At 45.9% G+C, this 19,231-nt stretch overlaps 5 protein-coding genes across 8 annotated transcripts; 1 reads left to right on the top strand and 4 right to left on the bottom strand.

The window, feature by feature from the left end:
- The first annotated feature begins 690 nt into the window (after positions 1-690).
- LOC123097841 (uncharacterized) lies at positions 691-3,750 on the top strand. The gene is made up of 6 exons (XM_044519682.1): positions 691-985; positions 2,004-2,160; positions 2,756-2,837; positions 2,921-2,968; positions 3,169-3,269; positions 3,356-3,750. Exons 1-6 carry the CDS (start codon positions 823-825, stop codon positions 3,486-3,488), a joined length of 684 nt encoding a protein of 227 aa, XP_044375617.1. The 5' UTR covers positions 691-822; the 3' UTR covers positions 3,489-3,750.
- Positions 3,751-3,976: 226 nt separating this feature from the next.
- On the bottom strand, positions 3,977-6,848 carry LOC123097842 (uncharacterized). Of its 3 annotated transcripts, XM_044519685.1 has the most exons (5): positions 6,707-6,848; positions 6,262-6,399; positions 5,095-5,170; positions 4,945-5,013; positions 3,977-4,581 (listed from the first exon to the last, which is right to left on the bottom strand). In XM_044519685.1, the coding sequence occupies exons 2-5, from the start codon at positions 6,354-6,356 to the stop codon at positions 4,483-4,485; spliced, it is 339 nt and encodes a 112-aa protein (XP_044375620.1). In that variant the 5' UTR covers positions 6,357-6,399; positions 6,707-6,848; the 3' UTR covers positions 3,977-4,482. The 3 variants fall into 3 exon arrangements, with proteins under 3 accessions (XP_044375620.1, XP_044375618.1, XP_044375619.1); XM_044519683.1 differs by lacking the exon at positions 6,262-6,399 and having other exon boundaries at positions 6,707-6,758; XM_044519684.1 differs by lacking the exon at positions 6,707-6,848 and having other exon boundaries at positions 6,262-6,516.
- A 610-nt stretch (positions 6,849-7,458) lies between these two features.
- LOC123097840 (protein IN2-1 homolog B) lies at positions 7,459-10,353 on the bottom strand. Its single transcript, XM_044519681.1, has 10 exons — positions 10,118-10,353; positions 9,924-10,004; positions 9,706-9,766; positions 9,499-9,582; positions 9,325-9,423; positions 9,117-9,225; positions 8,954-9,030; positions 8,766-8,873; positions 8,235-8,315; positions 7,459-7,657 (listed from the first exon to the last, which is right to left on the bottom strand). The coding sequence occupies exons 1-10, from the start codon at positions 10,138-10,140 to the stop codon at positions 7,652-7,654; spliced, it is 729 nt and encodes a 242-aa protein (XP_044375616.1). The 5' UTR covers positions 10,141-10,353; the 3' UTR covers positions 7,459-7,651.
- Positions 10,354-10,853: 500 nt separating this feature from the next.
- On the bottom strand, positions 10,854-13,137 carry LOC123097838 (protein IN2-1 homolog B). The gene is made up of 10 exons (XM_044519680.1): positions 12,893-13,137; positions 12,689-12,763; positions 12,525-12,585; positions 12,281-12,367; positions 12,074-12,172; positions 11,764-11,872; positions 11,574-11,650; positions 11,380-11,487; positions 11,155-11,235; positions 10,854-11,070 (listed from the first exon to the last, which is right to left on the bottom strand). The coding sequence occupies exons 1-10, from the start codon at positions 12,916-12,918 to the stop codon at positions 11,062-11,064; spliced, it is 732 nt and encodes a 243-aa protein (XP_044375615.1). The 5' UTR covers positions 12,919-13,137; the 3' UTR covers positions 10,854-11,061.
- Positions 13,138-14,355: 1,218 nt separating this feature from the next.
- On the bottom strand, positions 14,356-18,877 carry LOC123097837 (protein IN2-1 homolog B). 2 transcript variants are annotated; one of them, XM_044519678.1, is made up of 10 exons: positions 18,603-18,877; positions 18,409-18,483; positions 18,218-18,278; positions 18,008-18,094; positions 17,829-17,927; positions 17,628-17,736; positions 15,143-15,219; positions 14,944-15,051; positions 14,705-14,857; positions 14,356-14,628 (listed from the first exon to the last, which is right to left on the bottom strand). In XM_044519678.1, exons 1-10 carry the CDS (start codon positions 18,797-18,799, stop codon positions 14,620-14,622), a joined length of 975 nt encoding a protein of 324 aa, XP_044375613.1. In that variant the 5' UTR covers positions 18,800-18,877; the 3' UTR covers positions 14,356-14,619. The 2 variants fall into 2 exon arrangements, with proteins under 2 accessions (XP_044375613.1, XP_044375614.1); XM_044519679.1 differs by having other exon boundaries at positions 14,705-14,785; positions 18,603-18,876.
- Between the last annotated feature and the right edge of the window lie 354 nt (positions 18,878-19,231).

Raw genomic sequence — 19,231 nt, 5'->3', positions numbered from 1 at the left:
GCAAACCTGCTCCCAAGCCACCGTGCATTGCCCTCCACTGGCCTGAGCCTCGGCACACCAGAGAAAGCTGCGGCAAATCTTATTCATAGCTTTGATCGTCTTCTGTGGCAGGTCGAGCGCAAGCATTGCATGTAATGGTATCGCGCATAATACAGACTTGATCAGCAGCATCCTCCCACTCCGTGGCATCTTTGATGCCTTCCATCGTGGCAATGCATTTGCCAGCTGATCCACCAGGCCGGCCAGCTGTGCCGCCGATTGTTTCCGTAAGGTGAGCGGCAAGCCAAGGTATTTACATGGAAAAGTGCCCGCTCCGCACCCAGAAATCCTTTCCACCCTGTACATAATCTCTGTCGTACAGCGGATCGGATAAGCTGCACTCTTGGCCATGTTAACTCGCAACCCGATGCCTCTCCAAAAAGATTTAGGAGCAGAGACACAAGCTTGAAGATCTTCCTCCCATGGCCGAACGAAAAGCATGACATCATCCGCGTACATTGAAAGCCTGTGCTTCATACCCACAGCCGCCAGCGGTGCCAACAGTCCCCTCTCGGTCGCCAGCTCATTTAGATAGCTGGGGCCACTAACTATGTCGCCAGCGGTGCCAAAAGCATGAGATTGATGCTTGTGTGTGCTTAGTTACAAAGCCCACTAACTATGACCAAGCACAAAAGCCCATTTAGATAGCTGGGGCCGAATCGAGGGTAAGCCCGTGATACGTTCCTACAGCATGTCAGTGAAACCCATCCTGTCCTTTCGCATCGTTCTCCCGAAACCCAGCGCCCAACGCCGCCACTCCTCCGCCGCCGCGTAGCCGGAGAGATGTCGAGGCTCGCGGCCGCCGCCCTCCGCGGCGCCCTCACCGCCTCTGGGGCACGCTCGTGCTCGATCTCAGTGGCATTTTCCCCTGCATCCTCTCGTCTCTTCTCAACCGACGCATCCGGCGCCGTAGCGGGATCACAGGTCGACTCATCGTCCGGCGAAGGTAGCTCCCGCATCCTTGTGCTGTGATTCTCGTGAACTTGTGGGTATTCTCTCGTATGCTAGTCTGTTTATTTTTCTCCGGCGAGGTCTAGCCGTTTAGGGTTTAATATTCTGTTCCGCTTTAGAAGGAGTGGCGGAATCAAAGGGCAAATCATCCAACCCCTTGTAAAGTGGGGCAAATCATCCAATCCCCCGACGGACGAGAAATTGGATCTTTTGCCCCACTTTACATGTAGTTCATTGAGGTATGGTGGAACTCTGTTCTGACGGAGTTCATATTTTTGTAATCTGTTGCGAGCATCTGAACTTAGGGTGTCAAACGTTTGGAATGCGAATCATAAATCCTAAAATACGAGATAGTGCTGTAATCTTACTGAGAACATTAGTTGGTTATTCGTGCCGTGTGAAAATCAGTTGTTTTCGATTGAGAGGGATTAGGCCCAGTCCTCCCTTTGATTGTGATTGGAAAGGAGGTATTGGGTTGGATTACAATGCATACAGACAAGTCTGCAAGGATGACCATTTTATCTCCTTCCGTTATGATCATGATACCGAGTCAATTCAAGGTTCTTATTTGTAGCTTTATGCCTTTTACGATTCCTGTATGTGACTTTCGAGGCATTATTTTTTTGGATCTTCTTGTTTCTGCTGAAGAGAAGATTCTTTTCACATTCTTGAACTGATGTAAATATCAACTGAAAAGGTCATTTGCCTTTCTCATGTACATTATTCAAACTGAGTGGTCCTTCCCATGAGATCTTGAGGATGATTTACTGTTTATCTGCTGTTAGATTGGGTGTTCTTCGCTTGGGGGCTACTCCACTATCCTATTGATACCCAGAGCTAGTTGTACACTGTGATTTGTACTGTTTTTTTGGCAGTAGTTATGCTGTTTTGCACTATGCGGAATCTTTAGAGTAAAATTTCTTCCATGGTGTAATAATTTTGCAAACTTTGTGATTCTTATATTTGAAAGCCATCATGTTGTACATTTCAGTAACACTTATCTACTGCAACAGGCCATACCTATGGAAGGTTCTACACTAATATTTCTGGTGTCGGCCGTCTTGGCAAGAACATGCTGAAGACTGACATTATCCATTACCTTGACCAATGTGAACTGTCACTGGATGATGTGAAGATTGATTACAACAAGGGGTTTTATCCCATGGGCGCGTATGGTTTATTTTCTGCTCCCTAACTCATCTATGTATCTTGTTCTTACTTGAGCTTTTGGCTGCATATGCATGAGCGGTTTGTTCTAATGTGTATTACTTAAGTCAGTAATGCTCAGGAGTCTACAATTGGGTTTAGTAGCTCCTTTCAAAGAAATAGCCTTTTAGGATAGCATTTGAAATGTGAACCTTGTTTTGTGGTTAAGGCATGAATAATATTATAAGTATTTAGAAGCCTTGTCTATACTTAATAGACTAACTTGTTTCTAAGTCCTTTCATGATCTTTTCATGCAGTATGCTAAAGCAATTGTTTATTTATGTTCTGTGTGCTAGCATGGCATTCACATTTCACTTTTCTGTGTTGCTCGAGATGCAGGAAACATAGGTTCTTCTTATTAATGTCCCTGCGTGACACTAACCAAGCCAGTCTTAACACACATAACTCATTTCCTCGTATATAAATATCCGTCTTTATTCAATGCATTGCATGTCATGTTTAATTGCTCTGTCATTTTAAAATTGTTATGGGTTTGCAGCTAAATATAGTGTTCTCTTACTGATTTATTAATGTGATTATCAATGTGATTTCGATCAGATTATTGAAGTTTCCTTCGGTGGAATCATTTGAGACAGCAGTCAGGCAAACAATTCAGGGTCGCATGTACAGGCTTGAGAGGGTAAGGCGGCACTCTTTATCGTTATCTCATTTGGTATTAGTAATTTCCAGTACACTGATATGTATTTTATTTGGATATAACAGGTGAGTCCTGATGAGTGGGAACACAAGATATCTTTGAATGGAAAAGCTGTAAGTGATAGATTTGCTTTTAAAGTTTGGTATGTGTTACAACTGTTGACTATGCAAATCCCAAGAAATGCAATAGGGAGAAGAAAGCCCACTTTTTTTTTCTTTCAGTTTAATTGATGCTAATGTTGTTGAGATCCATAATGCAGCTATTGAAATTTTCTAGTTGACTTACTTTGTTTTTGCTGTTTGGGTCTATCCAGGTACTGTTGCAAGGAGTCCCTCGAAACGCTCAAGTTGATGACATAGAACGCTTCTTGTGCGGCACTAACTATGAACCTCCTCCATTTGAAAACTTTATCAGGTAATACTTTTCGGCGGTGGTCCTTGTTAGCCAGGATGTGATTAAGTCCATCCATCCTTGTCTGATTCCACCAATGGCTTGTGCAGAGCTGGGGTCCCCGAGCCTGTAAGAATGGTGCTGGTAAAGTTCGGGTCGAGGACTGATGCAACCAATGCCTTCATTGCTAAAAACAAGGGTTTCTGTCTGAACAATCCTGTTACCGTGCGGGTTATTCAGTAATCTTTCAGGTCTTATCATGTGTGTGTCACCTCCTTCCAATCAACCTAGGATCTGAAGCCTATTGGCGCATGTGATAGAGATGTGTACACTCCATCCATTCAACCTGATTTATTATGGGTTTTCTCTGCCACTTTATTGTACCATTTTCGTTGTCAACCTGGACCTTGTGCTTGTGCTTAGGTTGCAGGTTTTCCTGCGACGACAGAAGTAGCTAAACGAGTTAATCTAATAAATGTTAATACACACCACTTTCTTGCTGGCACCATGGTTGTATCATTATGTTGCTGAAGTTGCTGTAGAAAACCAAAAGTTGCAGCCATTGCAGCTGGATTTCTGGTGCGTTTGAACTGCGTGTTGCTTAAAAATACATGCATTGTTGGGCTAGGGAAATTTTGAGGTTGTTTCATCTTCCATTTGGTTCTATATACTGATATCCTGGGCATTAACGTGCGTATGCTGTGCTGAGAAGATATGTGGAGAATGCATGCAAAGAAATACGTACTTATGTTTTTCATTGGCTCAGTATTCCAACGAACGTTATGAAACGGAAACAACGGGGAATAGTAGGAGCGTCTGCGAATTGCAAGAACAACTTGGCACCCAGGCAAGTCAATTTGTTGTTTATTCGACGTAATTTGTTGTACGAATAGTAGTACGCGTGATGGTGCGTATTACTCCCTCCGTTCCGAATACATGACGCTGGGGTTTTTTCCGACCAGGTGAAAAAGCAGCGAAATGACCAGGTTACCCTCCAGTTTTGAATTCTCTCCTCGTCTCCACCCAGGTCGTCTTCCAGATCCGCCTGCCTCCGTCGCCCCCCACCTCTGGATCCTCCACCTCCATCGCCCCCGCCTCTGTCGCCCCCCACCTCCAGATCCTCCACCTCCACCTCCATCGCCTCCCATCTCGCCCCACAGATCCCCTTCCATCCTCCCCATCTTCCTGGGCCAGCAGATCCCCCTCATCGTCCTGGGCCAGCAGATCCCCCACCTCGTCATCCCAAGGCCAGCGCCCTGCTGCAGATTGCCGCCACCCTCCCAAGGCCTCGCCAGCTCCACCTCCAGGTACTGCAGATCGCCGCTGACTTCAGGTCCTGGTCGTTCAACAGGTCCAAAAAGGGGCAATTCAGTTGCAAATTTAGCATGACAAAATTCAGTACTGGAGCATGATGTTGGGAGGATTCAAAAAATCAGCACTGCATTGGAGTAAAAGTGCAGTACTCCAATGATGTTGGAGTATCATTAACAAAAAACAATACTACTGAAACAATTGCATGATGTTGGAGTATCATTAACAAAATAACATGATGTTGGAGTACAGCTGCATGATGAAGTACTACAGGGGCAGAATCACTTTTACAACGTCATGCAACATCATTTTCATGACAAGAGTACTATTGCATGATGTTGGAGTACTATAGTGCTTGATGTTGCATGAACTTATACCGTGGCAGTACCTGAATAGGCTCCAGGTCCAGCAGGTGGAGCTCCAAGCTCCATTGCACCAACTTCAGAACAGGCAGCAACTGAAAAAGGAAATAGACATAGTCAAGGCAGAGGCATGGATTTTGATCTCAACTGCACTCCAGCCGAAGAAGAAGACATACTCCAAGATGATATGAACATGGAAGAGGAAGAGGGCATCGATCCCGGTCAAGATGCAGTTGGTGAGCTCCAGTACTCCTGCCATGAACAATCAATAGTTCATTTGTACCCCTATAATGGAGTAGCTAGCAAGTGTTGAGCAATTAAAAAATCCATTTGGTATTAACAATGTTTAACAACAAAGTTTGGTATTAAACGTGTGTGAAAATTGATTTTCTAAACCCACACATTCCCTGGGACTTGATGCCATATTCAAGTTCTAAGATCAGGTCATAAATTGTTTCCTAGACCATGGATAATGTTGATAAAAAAGGCCAATGAATGAATTTCATGTCTTAGAATAAGAGTATTAGCTAACGGAGCACTTGATCACGTCAGGTCTTCCTCTGGGATTTGCCGGTCATAAGACTGAACTTCAAATATAACTCTAGTTTCTGAAAATGAACAGTAAGAGTAGCTTACTACTCCTGCTGCAGTGCTATACTACTCCTAATTTAGTACTCCTGCTGCAGTGCTATACTACTGCTATCCTCCCTAATTAACAGAAAAGCTTTCAGTTTTTAATTAACTGAAAACTTGCTAAAACCTGAAGAAATTGTAAGCAATCAAGAATTTGAACAAGTACAACATGAAATACTCCTATCTACTCCTAGCATTTCCTAGCAAGAAATTTCAGCAAGCAGTGCAAACAAGAAATTTCAGCAAGTACAATTTCAGACCGCCGCATGGACCGCCAGCTATGGGGCATTACTATGGGATACTTATGGCAGCAAGCATTTCCTGTAGTACTTCAAATAAATTTGATATGTGAACAAACAGGTGCCTCTCCAAATAAATGGAAGCACAAATATAACTAGTGTCGTGTGTTCTTTGTACTAGCTTCAGTTAATTTTAAAATTTAAATTAAAGTTTCAGTTAAAATGGAGAGAAACATCAGTAAGTAATGTTGGAGTACTCACTAAGTACTGTAAGATGAGTACAGTACAGTACTGCTGCAAGAGGAGTACAATACTCCATTAGCTCATTGCAAATTTAACCAAAACTACAGTAGCACAGATGTTGGTGAGGAAACAACAGTACTATTGCAAGATGAGTAGTAAAATCAGTCCTACTGTGAACCCTACTAAGCTCACAGATGTTGGAGTACAGTAGAAAGAGCCTCACTTAACTCCAAACAAGACTCCAAAACATGCAATTCCACATCAGCATATGATACTCCTCTGAATGAATGACTGAAGCAGCAGGCGTTGGGCACCACGAGCATGGCATCAGCGTCGGGCACCACAAGCACCACCGTCAGCGTTGCCCTATAAGCACAACAGAGGATTGGAACTCTGAATTGAACGACAACTGAAGCAAAACAATCGACCATCGACAGTAAACCTCTGAAGAAATGTTGGAGTGCTGCTGCTGCTTGGTTGATTACAGAGAGCTTGGTAGGCCATTAAGGCCTCACATCTGACATTAGCATCCGTAACATTTCCTAGCACTACTCCTAGCAGTAGACAAGATCACAAGAATCTCCATTTGCTAGCCCTACTCCTAGCACTACTCCTAGCATCTGACATTAAGTTTTCACGGAGAAGAGACAGTAAGAGGAAGATAGAGCAATACTCAAGGAGTCATCATCCATGGACGCACAGCCGGGCCACCATGTCCATCCTCTTGCCACCTGACGCAGCAGCTGCTCCTCAAGGAGTCGCTCATGGAGGCCGCGCGCAAGGAGGAGGACGGCGGCAGCCGCGGCGACGACAAGCTGCCGCAGGTGGTGTTCGACCGCATCCTTCGGCGTCAGATGGTGTACGACGCGCTCAAGCGCGGGGGCGGGGCGGAGGTGCCGTCGTGGGTCCAGCTGCTCACCATCCTCCTTTCCTTCGGCACGTCGGCGCTCGGCATCGCCTACTGCTCCTCGTCACAGCCGCACAGATGCAGCAACTCCCCACAGCCGCACAGATCCGGCAGCTCCCCACAGCCGCACAGATCCGGCAGCTCCTCACCGCCACAGTTTCTCTTCCCGCAGCTCCTCCTACTCGAGCAGCTCCTCCGGCGGTAAAAATCGAATCTTGGGACGACGAAGCAGGGACGACGCGAGAGAAAGAGGGCAGCGGCGACGCGGTTAAGGGAGATGCAGCGACGCAGGCGAGGGAGATGCGGCTGCTACGCAGGCGAGGGAGATACGCGGCGACGCGGGCGAGGGAGATGCGGCGGCGCCATGGGCGAGGGAGATGCGGTGGGAGAGAAGCAGAGAGCGATACGGGCGAGGGAGACTGAGAGAGACTGAGAGCGATGCGGTCGAGGGTAAAAATGGAAAACGCGAATATTTCGTAGCGTTACGAGATTTCAACATGCAGACGTAAAACGTCATGTATTTCGGAACGGAGGGAGTAGTTTTATTTACTGCGTTACAGTACATAGCAATTGATTGCGCTCGCAGCATACATTGGCAATGCTTCATCAGTCATCGGCCGATTCAAATCCAAGGAAAAACCCTTATATCTGCACGCATACATTGGCAATGCTTCATCGGTCATCGGCCGATCCAAATCCAAGGGAAAACCCTTATATCTGCACGTAAAAACAGCAGATGTCACCACGACTTGTTTAGTCCTGTATAAGTAATATTACCTCCGTCCTGGATTACTTGGACGGAAGGAGTACTACTACAATGACTTCCTTAATGAGATCGGGGGAAAATCCTTTATGATCGTAAAAAGAACATGTTATAAAAATTAGTCCTATGATATGGCTAAAACACTCGTGGATGAGCAGGTTAAACCTCCTCTCACACCACTAGCATAGTGTACTTTAATTGGTTAAGACAAGACTTTGATAAACGTTTTATGTGATATAAAATCATAATTAGTACTACCTCTGTTCTTAAATGTAAGACGTTTTGGCAGTCTAATTTAAACTGCCAAAACATTTTATATTAATGAACGGTGTAGTAAGTATTTTAAAATAAGAGTCCAATGATCTCCATTTGGTGTGCCACGCTAAAACTACATACTAGTAAAAGTATTTCTATCATTCTTAACCAATCAAAATCCTTAGCTTGTATGTCTGGACGGAGCTCGTATTTCGGGCGCGAGATCATCGTCTTTATAGCATTGATACATAGTTAATCGTTGCTAGAACGCCTTACCCCGAGCTTCTTCTTTGTGAGAGCAAGCAGTTCTTGAGGGTCGTGCTTGGTCTGCGCATACACCGCAATGCCATTCATTTCCTACACATGTTTCCCGTTCTCATGAGTAAGTTACTATACATAGACACTGAAAGATGCGGAAATTGCATTTGGGCTCCATGGAGCTCTTAATTCAAAAAACATTCTTCGAAGTTTAAAAAGTTTCAAGAAAAAATACACATGTACACGGAAATGTACTCTACATGTTTGTACATATTCATGATAAAATGTGTTCAAGATTTGAGCTACACAAAAAAATCATGGATTTTTAGCACATGCATTATTCACTATAAAAATCCATGATTTTTTTGAAGCTCACATCTTAACGTATTTCATCATGAAAATTTTAAAACATGTAGAATACATCCCTATGTAAACGTGTACTTTTTCATTTTTTTAAAAAAAATTAAAAGTTGAATTTTGAAATATCAGGCTTCATGGAGCCCAAGCTCCAAAACGCTACACTCCTGAAAGATATCGTGTTCTTGCTACCTTGATGAATTTCTGCATGTTAGGCCTTCCTGCGGTGGGATCGTAGTTCTTTATGTTGGTGAAGAATACTTGGAATCCATCAACAAATGGTGCATATGCGATGTCCACCTGTTTCCAGTTCCAAGCGACGTTAGTTCTTTAAATTGCCAAATTCTAGCTGATATAAGGGACACTGAGTGCAAAATTACCAGACTGAACTGGCCAAGAAAGAAAGGTCCATCATCAAATTTTGAAAGGGAGACTTCTATTTTGTCCAGAGCAGCTTCTGATGACCAGCAATGCATCACAGGTCAGTAATCAGCATGAATATATATTTATAGTTGAATTATTACAAGTGTTCTTAGCTCTTGCCAGCATCAGCAGTCACTGCCCCCTTGGCGGTCAATGCCGACATCATCGCTTGATTGAAGGTGTCTGAATAAGCCAGCAGTTCTTCTGCAAGCCCTTGCTTTTCAGGATCCTAAGGTCATCGATATTTTTTAAGAGAAGAATCATGAGGTCACCAATGACCAATGGGGAGTGCATGCTATTGCAGCCTTTAAAGACAAAATAAACTCACATCAGGACTCAATTTGGGGCCTTCGAAATTGCTGTCTATGTACTTGATCAAATCCAAGCTCTCTCCTATCATTTTGTTGTTGTGCTCTAGGCAGGGTACCTTGTTGGGAAAAAAAAAGGAGCATCTTAACACTCATCTAAATAGGAGACACTATGTATTTTAGTCTAGCCACACCTGATTCTTGGGGTAAATCTTGCGGAGCCACGCTGGCCTATCCGCCAAATCGATGGGGACAAGCAAGATCTTGCGCTGCAAACCCTGGTACCGGAAACAAATCGAATTACAAAAATCACAACATGGAGTGAACCTAACCAAAGAAGACACCAACTCATGTGGAGGGAAAAAGAGCATCGATCATCGGAAGATGAGCTCGGTTGGTACCTTGCAGTTCCTCGCGATCCATGCTCGCTGCGCATACGGGCAAGCATACGCCATGTACAACCTGTAATCCCAACTTGTCACACGTGAGCAAAGGTAAATACGCAGAGATCGATGTATCAGAAATGAACATGAACATGAAGATCTCGCGTGCGCTTGCACATATTTGAGTAAAGAAAGTTTCAGAGAAGAAAGCAAAGTACTAGTAGTAATAACACAACCTGGTTGCGCCATCGTAGAGAGGTGGCTGCTGGGAAGTGGGTGTCAAGGTAGGCGGGAGAGCTTCCTCTTCCTGTGCAAACCTACAGAGTTTTCATAGAGCGATGAGCGAGCGATCATAGAGTAGAAGATCCATCTAGTGATCGCGCGCGGCAGCAGAGTAATTTTAAGCAAAGAAGGAACTGTGCAGTAGTACTTGCTTGCTGGAGACGCTGCCATTGCGACCAGCAGCTAGTGATCAGGAACTCGGGACGTGTGCAATGTACATTTTGTAAGCGTATATAAAGCACTGCCGCTATACAAACTGGTAAACGGGAGTACGGCTGAAGGTGGGGCTGATGGAGAAGTACGAAGAAGAAACGAAGAAAACTTTGAGCGAGCACAGACGTCAGCTGTGACGGCCGAGCTAGCATGGAAGAAGAAGAAGCGAGCGGTAGTGGCTGAAGCCATGTCACGGCGGTTCGTGCCATGATATAGGCCGCACATACGCCGGAGACGATTAGTCGGCATCGTGCTGTTGTAGTCGATGGTTGAAAACATGCCGAGGACACTGACTTTAATTAACTCGTTTGGACAGTGACTTTGGTCGGTAGCTCTTTGCTATCTCCCTGGAGCTCGTTGAAGGTATACACCAAGCAAGCCAATTAGGAACCTCGTACGGGGAATTGCAAAAAAAAAAAAAAAACTCGTATGGGGAAGAAACTACGAGGCACCGACATACAGCGAGTAGGACAGGTTTGTGGCATCGCCATTATGAGATATGAACTGATTAAGTACGCATTCCCACCACGCCTGAGCGAACGCATGAATCTGTATGTAGTCGATGCTGCTAGCAACCCCTTAATATGTATGATCAGCACACGTGTGGACAGCTAAAATTGATAAGAGCAAGAAAGGAGCACCGGTTCATTAAGAAAGAGAGTTCACGAGCATTCAGCACAACTCAGAATGATCCTCCTTCACGTGACAATATAAGTTTACAATAAGACCCAGTTTGTCTGTCTGTCTGTTTATTCTCTAAAAGCATGGCCTATATGCATGGCATGCATCTTTTATTCAAAATATATTGCAACACCCCCGAAGTTTTCCACGTATTCTGCAGCCATTCCCTGGCATGTTTGGTTATCATTGGTCACATCTTCAAGCAATCTGAAAAGTTAAAATAGCGTGTAAGCTTTTGTCGGGATTGGAAAATAACGCAAACCGACACCGAGATACAAGGAAATATCGTACGCCAAACTTCTCCTTCATTTGATCAAGCAGAAACTGTGGGTCCAGTTTGGTCTGTGTATATGCGTCCACCTTGTTCACTTCCTGTAACATACCGAATTGGAGAACCGACATGAGATTGAGTTGCATCAGAGTGTACTAGGGGTATGTTACACTATACAGCCATGTCAGAACAACGCTTCCAAACAATGTGAATAATCTCATCTAGCATCATCCTGAACTACTTACCTCAATGAATTTGTGCAGGTTGGGCCTGCCCTTGGCGAGATCATCCTTCTTGATACCAGAATAGAATATTTGAAACCTTTCGATGAATGGCACATATGCAATGTCCACCTAAAATAACACAATTCTTTTCATAATTCCACCAAATTTGGGCACGGCTAAGGGAACAGGAAAGGATTCCAGGTGGAGTGACATACCAAACTGAACTGGCCAAGGAAGAATGGGCCGTCGCTGAACTTTCCCAAGGCAGCTTCTATTTTATCCACAGCAGCAGCTAATGGAAGACATGACATGAGAATATTACATTATGAGTATACAAACTGGTCATATCTTTTTCATATAGGATTTCTCAAACAAATGTTACAAAGTTTGGTATGTTCTTTTTACCGGCTTCATCTGACACATCTCCCTTGGAGCGTAAGCATGAGAAAAATGCACTATTAAACCCATCGCTGAACGCAAGCAGTTCCTCAGCAAACTGCTTCTTTGCAGAATCCTATCAATTTATATGAACACAAACTTTAATACCACTGAGAATTACTCCATCCGTAAAGAAATATAAGAGTGTTTAGATCACTAAGAGCGTTTAGATCACAAGTAGTGATCTAAACACTCTTATATTTCTTTACAGAGGGAGTATTTGCAAATTTTTACAAACATTGCACATATAAAGACTGATTGAATATATCCGCCTTACATCAGGCAGCAATGCTGGGCCATCAAAATTGCTGTCAATGTACTTGACCAAATCCAAGCTCTCTCCTTTCACCTGGTTGTTATGCTCCAGGGCAGGCACCTGTCAGATTATAAAGGAAGCGTGCATGCATGAACAGAAATGATGAACTGCAGTAAAAAATTCTCCTTGTACATACAGGTGAGAAGTAAAAGAGATCAATCATACTACCTTGTTCTCCGGGTAAACCTTCTCCTTGTACCAAGCTGGCCTGTCTGCCAGATCTATGGCGACTACCTTGATCTTGTCCTGTAAACCCTGGACAAAATAATATACAAAGAAGATTCAACTTAGCATACGACCACTGAAGGCATAAAAAAAGAACTAGCACGAGCTAAAAAAAATTACAAGACCGCTGAGCTGGAAGTATGATCTGCGTGTGTAAATCAAAGAACACTCCTCCCAGTAGCACTACCTTGCAGTTCCTGGCAATCCAAGCGCGCTGCGCGTACGGGCAGTGATATGCAAGATACAGCCTACACGAAGCAAATAAAACACGAATTTAGCCCCTGATCCGTGCAAAATTGAAAAGTTATCTGCAGTGCAATTTGGCTTCTTCTAGTGTGGTTAGATTTTTACCTGGTGGTGCCGTCGAAGAGCGGAGGGGGCTCGGAGGCGGAGGTCAGTGGAGGGGGGAGATCTTCCTTCGGGGAGCTGCGCATATGTTCATATTAAATTACAAGAAAGGCACAATCGAGTAATTTAGTCGAGATGCGGAACGGCCAGAGCGTCAGGCTACATCACTGCACCAAGATACTGTTCCCTGCTGCTTCGCTCACTCACATGATCGGTGGAACGGCGGTTGCCATGGCGACGGTTCGGGAGGAATGCCCCGGCGGTGCTGGGGGACGGGTAGGTGAGAATGGGAGACAGGAGGAGGCAGGCGTCGGCAGTGCTGACGGGCAGCAAGGCAAGGGGAGGCGATCGAGTGCAATTATTCACGGCAGGGCAGGCATCAGCAGAAATGTGGACCCGACCGCTGGCTGGATGGGCCTCGCCTATAGACGCGATCATGGCTTGTAGGAGCTCATCTCAACCTTCCGTGCGGCACTTCTTCAACGTGTTTCACGCGGATGGCATCTGCACGCCATACCGTACACTGAGGTGAGGTCCCAGGGAACCGATGCAAGCCGGTAACCGATGAAGCTGTAAAGGGAATGGTACTCACTCCCATCACCGTGTGGTAGTGTCTACAGACTACATGGATTACTCAACCTTTTTTTTTACCCGGAAAAAGCAAATGTACATATTTGGGAACTCCATGACAAGTTACAAGTGTTGTTCTATCCACTTCTTGATCTTGACTAGTGGTTGAGGCGTCACCCTGTGACGTCGCTTGAGAGAAAGTTGTGCGCATGTTTTTATTTAAAAAGTAGATGGAGTTCTCGCCTCCATCTAGAAAAATATTAAAAAAAATCCGCACCTCCATCTAGAAAAAGAAGTAAAAAAAGAAAAAAAATCATCAACGCAACCTACCAGCGAGCGCTACTTTGCGTAGTCCTTCATTTAAAAAAAAGTGTGGGGTCATCACCTTCATCTAAAAAGAAAAAATATTTTAAAATATTCATCACTTCCATCTAAAAATAATATCCCAAAAGTTATTTTACCACGGCCAACCAGCTTGCGCCATGTGGCATAGCCATGTGGCATAGCTGATTGGCCTGCATGCGTAGCTTAATGGGTTTAATGGCCCTTGCTGGTTTAGCTCTTAGTTCAGCCATGGCCAGCCCTTCTCTTAGATAGTAGGTCTAGTTTTGCATGTGTGCAGCGGCTTAGAGAAAGATTTTGTCATTTCTCAATGACCAAATGCTGCAGCACCCAGTAAGAACAATATCGAGGCCAATGTCTTGGGGTAAGGAACGTAGAGCAAAGCATATTTCAACATAGCTTGATTAGCTCTCCCTCAAAAAAAAAACATAGCTTGATTAGCTCTGTTTTTGGTTGGGATAATGAGATATTGAGATTCCTGTGACTAGTCTAGTGTTGGACTTGGTTGTTCTAGTAGCGTGGTGTGGATGTGAGTCAAACTTTGTTTCTCTGCTTTGCTTCATTCTATAAAAATGGAGCAGGAGGAAACCCTTTTCTTTCAAAAAAAAAAGATATTGAGATTCCAACAATTGAGAGCGAAGGAGCAGTCCCAAAATAGATGAAGGGATGTCTCTTCCACAATAGTAAATATGTCAGTGCAATGCACGTTGATATTAAACAGAATATTAATTGCATGCATATACTAGGTACTAGGATAATTGATATTAGGCAGTATATTAATTGCACGTACATACTCACAATATTGTACACTGTCAAACCACAATCACAGAACGCCTAAAAAGACTATAATCACAAAACAACCACTTAATTTATTCTCAAAAGGCAGGGCCTTAGTAGCATGCATCTTTTTATTCAAAGTATAGTATATAGTACTAGCAAGCAAGCACACTCCTGAGTGTCTTCATCTTCATCTTCCATGCTGCAGTAGTTCCCTGGCCTCTTGGTCATCCTTGGTCACATCTTCACTCAATCTGGAAGTTGAATTTTGTAAGTGCAAAATGGTTTGAAAATGAATCAAGGCTGGAAAATCAGGGAATATGTTGTTACCCCAAGCCGCTTCTTTGTGTGTTCAAGCAGAAATTGTGGGTCCAGTTTCGTTTGCGTGTACGCATCGATCTTGTTCACTTCCTGTAACATATCGATTAAGTTGCCTTCTCGACAGCAAAGAATTGCGAAGGAAATTGATTTGCATGAGACTATCTACAACATTTGCAGAAAAATGTGAATTTACTTTAAACACAACAGAACAATGTGGTATAGTCACATCCCGCGACATTCAGACTTACCTCGATGAATTTCTGAATGTTAGGTCTGTCCTTGGTGATATCATAGTTTTTGATACCAGAAAAGAATATCTGAAACCTTTCGATAAATGGCACATATGCAATGTCCACCTGTGCAGAAATGAACATCGCAACAAGTCAACATGTGAACACAATTCTTCTGAAATGGAAGTATAAGGATTCCCGGATTGACGTGACATACCAAACTGAACTGGCCAAGGAAGAAAGGTCCATCACTGAACTTTCCCAGGGCCGCTTCTATTTTATCCAGCGCAGCAACTAATGGAAGATAATGCATAAGAAGTTATAATGGCCAATGGAACTTATTACTTGTCTAATATATGAACATTAGTGTAGAACTTATTACTCCCTCTGTCCCATAATATAAGAACGTTTTTGACACTACACTAATGTCGAAAACGTTCTTATATTATGGGACGAAGGGAGTACTCCCTCCGTCCGGGTGTATAAGTCATCTTACGAAAACCAGATTTTCCCAAAACGTTTAGGCGTGTAACATTAAATTCTCCTCGTTACCCTCCCAGCCTCATTAACGAGCGTTCTGTTTGTTCCTCGATTCCCTCCGCTGCCTCGTTCTCCCCACGTGGAAACCCCTCTCCTCCCGTTTTACCTCTTCTCTAGTGTGAAACGAAATCTGCATGCCGTGCATGCTGTTCTTCCCATCCTTTATAAGCCATGGCAGAAGGAAACACGGGGTAGGAGAGAAAAAGCAGGCTGTTCGCCATGGAAGGAGAAGGTTTCCAGATTGGATCCATGGAGATGAGGGAGGATGCGGGCGCCATGGAGAAGACTTGCAGCAAGGTGAAGGGCGCCATGGAGGAGAAGATGGGCGCCATGGAGAAGAAGATGGGCGCCATGAAGGATCAGATCGTGAAGGCAAGGAAGAGAGGCATGGACGAGGAGGAGGGCGCCATGGAGAAGACTTGCAGCAAGGTGAAGGGCGCCATGGAGGAGAAGATGGGCGCCATGAAGGATCAGATCGTGAAGGCAAGGAAGAGAGGCATGGACGAGGAGGACGTCCAGCAGCAGATGGGCGCCATGGAGAAGAAGATGGGCGCCATGGAGGAGGAGTTTGTCCAGCAGCAGATGGGCGCCATGGAGGAAAAAAACTGCACCATGGAGGAGGAGTTTGTCCAGCAGCAGATGATTGCAGGGATTGGTGAGATGGAGTATGTACGTGTACATAAGTTGGATGATGTTCCTTTTGTGGACCCGGATGCGGAGACACAAGATCCGTTCGCCATGACGGAAGAATCTTTGACGTGGAGCTCCGGTTGTGCGGAGAGGGAGAGCAAATGGATTGAAGCGAACCATGAGTTGCTCCTCTCCGGAACATGGAAGAAGAAAGTTCGCACAATCAACGTTGGGGTGCAGGTTGGTGGCGAAGACGTGCACGTAATGAAGCATCCGCCTGTAGCCGACCCACTTGATGCACCACCGCGAGGACGCCGAGGACGGGCTGCACCTCGTACCAAATTAATCCCGCCGCCACGACCCGTACCACCGCCGCCATGCTCCTGCCTGTGCCCGTTCTGCTCCTCCAGGCCGTCGCCAAGGTACAGACCTTGGACGGCAGATCCCTCAACGCTGCTCCCGCCCATAGCGGAGCCACTAGATGCACCACCGCGAGGACGGACTGCACCTCGTGCCCGATTGCTCCCGCCACCACGACTGGATCCTGCCTCACCGGTACAACCGCCGCGAGGCCTACGGGACAGCCCAACGCGGCGCACGGGGACGACTGGCTCGCTTCCTGCCGTGCCTATCGTAAAGCTTGGCATGGTTCGTCCAAGGAGGCCGGACGGTGGCATGTCCGACGCTGCATCGCCGATGCTTGGAGTATAAATGGCGCGAGGACGACGAACTAGGCCGAGCGGTGGGAGCCCCGGCGTCGTATCACCGCTGGTATAGAAGAAGCCGCCACGCGGACGGCCTGCCATGCCTAGAGGTGGCGGCCGGCGACCACCTAGGACGACGTCATCTGCTGTGCCTCGATCTCGAGCACCTACCACCAGCGCTTCTGGTGGCGGCGGCCAGCTTCCTCCATCCTCTCCACCACGGCCTGCTCCATCCTCCACTACTTCATCTACTGGTGGTGGCTCGTTGAGATCGAACATCACCATTGACGGGAGGAGGAAGATGAATGTGAGAAGTTGCAGCCATGGGGTAACCTATTTATAGATGTATTTCACAGCTTCGCGCGGTTGATCTAAAACCAAAAATTTGGAGCTAAAGGAGGCGCGGGGAGGAAGGAGGATACGCGGGAGGAAGATTTGGACTGAAAATTTTCGGCCAGAGGAGGCGCGCCGAGGAAGAAGATGCGCGGGGAGGAAGAGGAGGCGCTCGCACGAGAACGGCAAATGCATGCATCGCGGCTGGGCGTTGGTTAGGCAGGATATTGAAGACAGTTTTGCATGCTGGGCGTTGATCGCGGCTGGAGTATCACGTACGTGGGCCTGCATGGAGAGCTGAAAAGACATCCTATTAAATGCTGATTTTGCTTCCTTTTGTGCAGCGCTCTGATTGGAAATTAAGCTGGTCGCGGTGCTCCTCCTCAGCCAATCTACAGCCACCTAGGTCATGGTGCTACTCCTAAGATGACTTATACACCCGGACGGAGGGAGTAGATGATTAGACAAGTTACAGGTATGGCTCTGCTCTTTTACCAGTTTCCTCTGCCACATCTCCCTTGGAGGTTATGGATGAGTATAGTGCTTTATTGGACTCGTCGGTGTACACAAGCAGCTCCTCGGCAAACTGCTTCTTTGCAGAATCCTGCCAATTTATGAATGCAAGCGTTAAAACCACTGAGAAATTGCTCTCCCTGGTTACCATGAATCATGATCATGATGGTTAAAAATATTTACATCAGGGAGCAATGCTGGGCCATCGAAATTGCTGTCAATGTACTTGACCAAATCCAAGCTTTCTCCTTTCACCTCGTTGTTATGCTCCAGTGAAGGCACCTGCCAATTTAGTGTGGAGATGATGAACTGAAACAGTGTTAAGATATCGTACCGTGGGGCAGAGTTGAGATTCACCATACCTTGTTCTGTGGGTAAACCTTCTCCTTGTACCAAGCCGGCCTGTCTGCGAGATCGATCCCGATTATCTTGATCTTGTCTTGCAAACCCTGGACAAGAAAAACCATTAGCTTTCATTTGGGTGTAAAAATAATTCAGTGTTGCTTGCACAGCAGCAACAAAAGTACGATTTCTGTTCGAAGAACATCAACAAATCAAAGAACAGAAGTTACCTTGTAGTTCCTGGCAATCCAAGCGCGCTGCGCATACGGGCAGTGATATGCAACATACAACCTTCACGAGACATGAAAAAAGAAAAGAAATACGTAGCAGGTTAACCCTTGATTTATGCAGAAGTGACAACCCACAAGATGATAGTATCTGCAATGCAATTTGATCTCTCATATGTCTTGTCCAAATTCACCTGGTGGTGCCGTCGAAGAGTGGAGGGGGCTCGGAGGTGGAGGTCAGCGAAGGGGGCAGATTTTCTTTCGGGGAGCTGCGCACGTTGGAGCAGAGAAACAAACGCCAAGTTAAAAACACAGCAGAGAAACGATTCGAATAATTTAATCGAGAATGAAGCGCAGTAGATTCTGCGCCGCGACTCGGCCTGCTCACATGACCGGTGCGGCAGCGGCAGCGGCGGCGGCCATGGCGACGGTTCGGGGGGAGCTCGAACTCCTGGCGGCGATGAGGCGGCGATGGGGAGCAGCTCGTCGCGAGCGGCGGATCTTTATACACGGCGACGGGACGGGAGGGGAAATGGAGGCGGGCGTCAGTGGTGACGCGCGGCAGGGGAAAGCGAGCGAAGTCATTGGTGCGAGCTTGTGCGGCGGTAAATGTGGATTCGACACGTCGATTCGGGTGATGCTCCATGGATGGATGGGGTCTGCCGGCCGGCCTCACCTGGACGCGAACGCGGTGTAGGTGCCGTGGGGTTGCTCTTCCGGTACGTTCTGGAACGATGCTGTCGTGCCGGTCGTTGGTTTGTACATAGACACATTTTGCAACAATACCTACTTTTTGCGTGGCGTGCAACTGCACACGTAGGTCCCAACTGAGCGAGTCATTCATCCGACTAGCAACAGTCTACACTCGCCAACCAATCTATATGATTGAATGGTCAGAGGGACGGCTATTTTGTCCATTTTTTTTATCTATTTGATATGCCGTCCGCTCGGTGTCTTTATCATTTGGATCGGCCTACTGGCCACCGTTTTTCAACAAATATGCACACATTTTACATA

The sequence above is a fragment of the Triticum aestivum genome, chromosome 4D, assembly GCF_018294505.1.
Source record: "Triticum aestivum cultivar Chinese Spring chromosome 4D, IWGSC CS RefSeq v2.1, whole genome shotgun sequence".
Lineage (NCBI taxonomy): Eukaryota > Viridiplantae > Streptophyta > Magnoliopsida > Poales > Poaceae > Triticum > Triticum aestivum.
The sequence above is the reverse complement of the archived record's forward strand: the minus strand, read 5'-3'. Positions and strand labels throughout refer to the sequence as shown.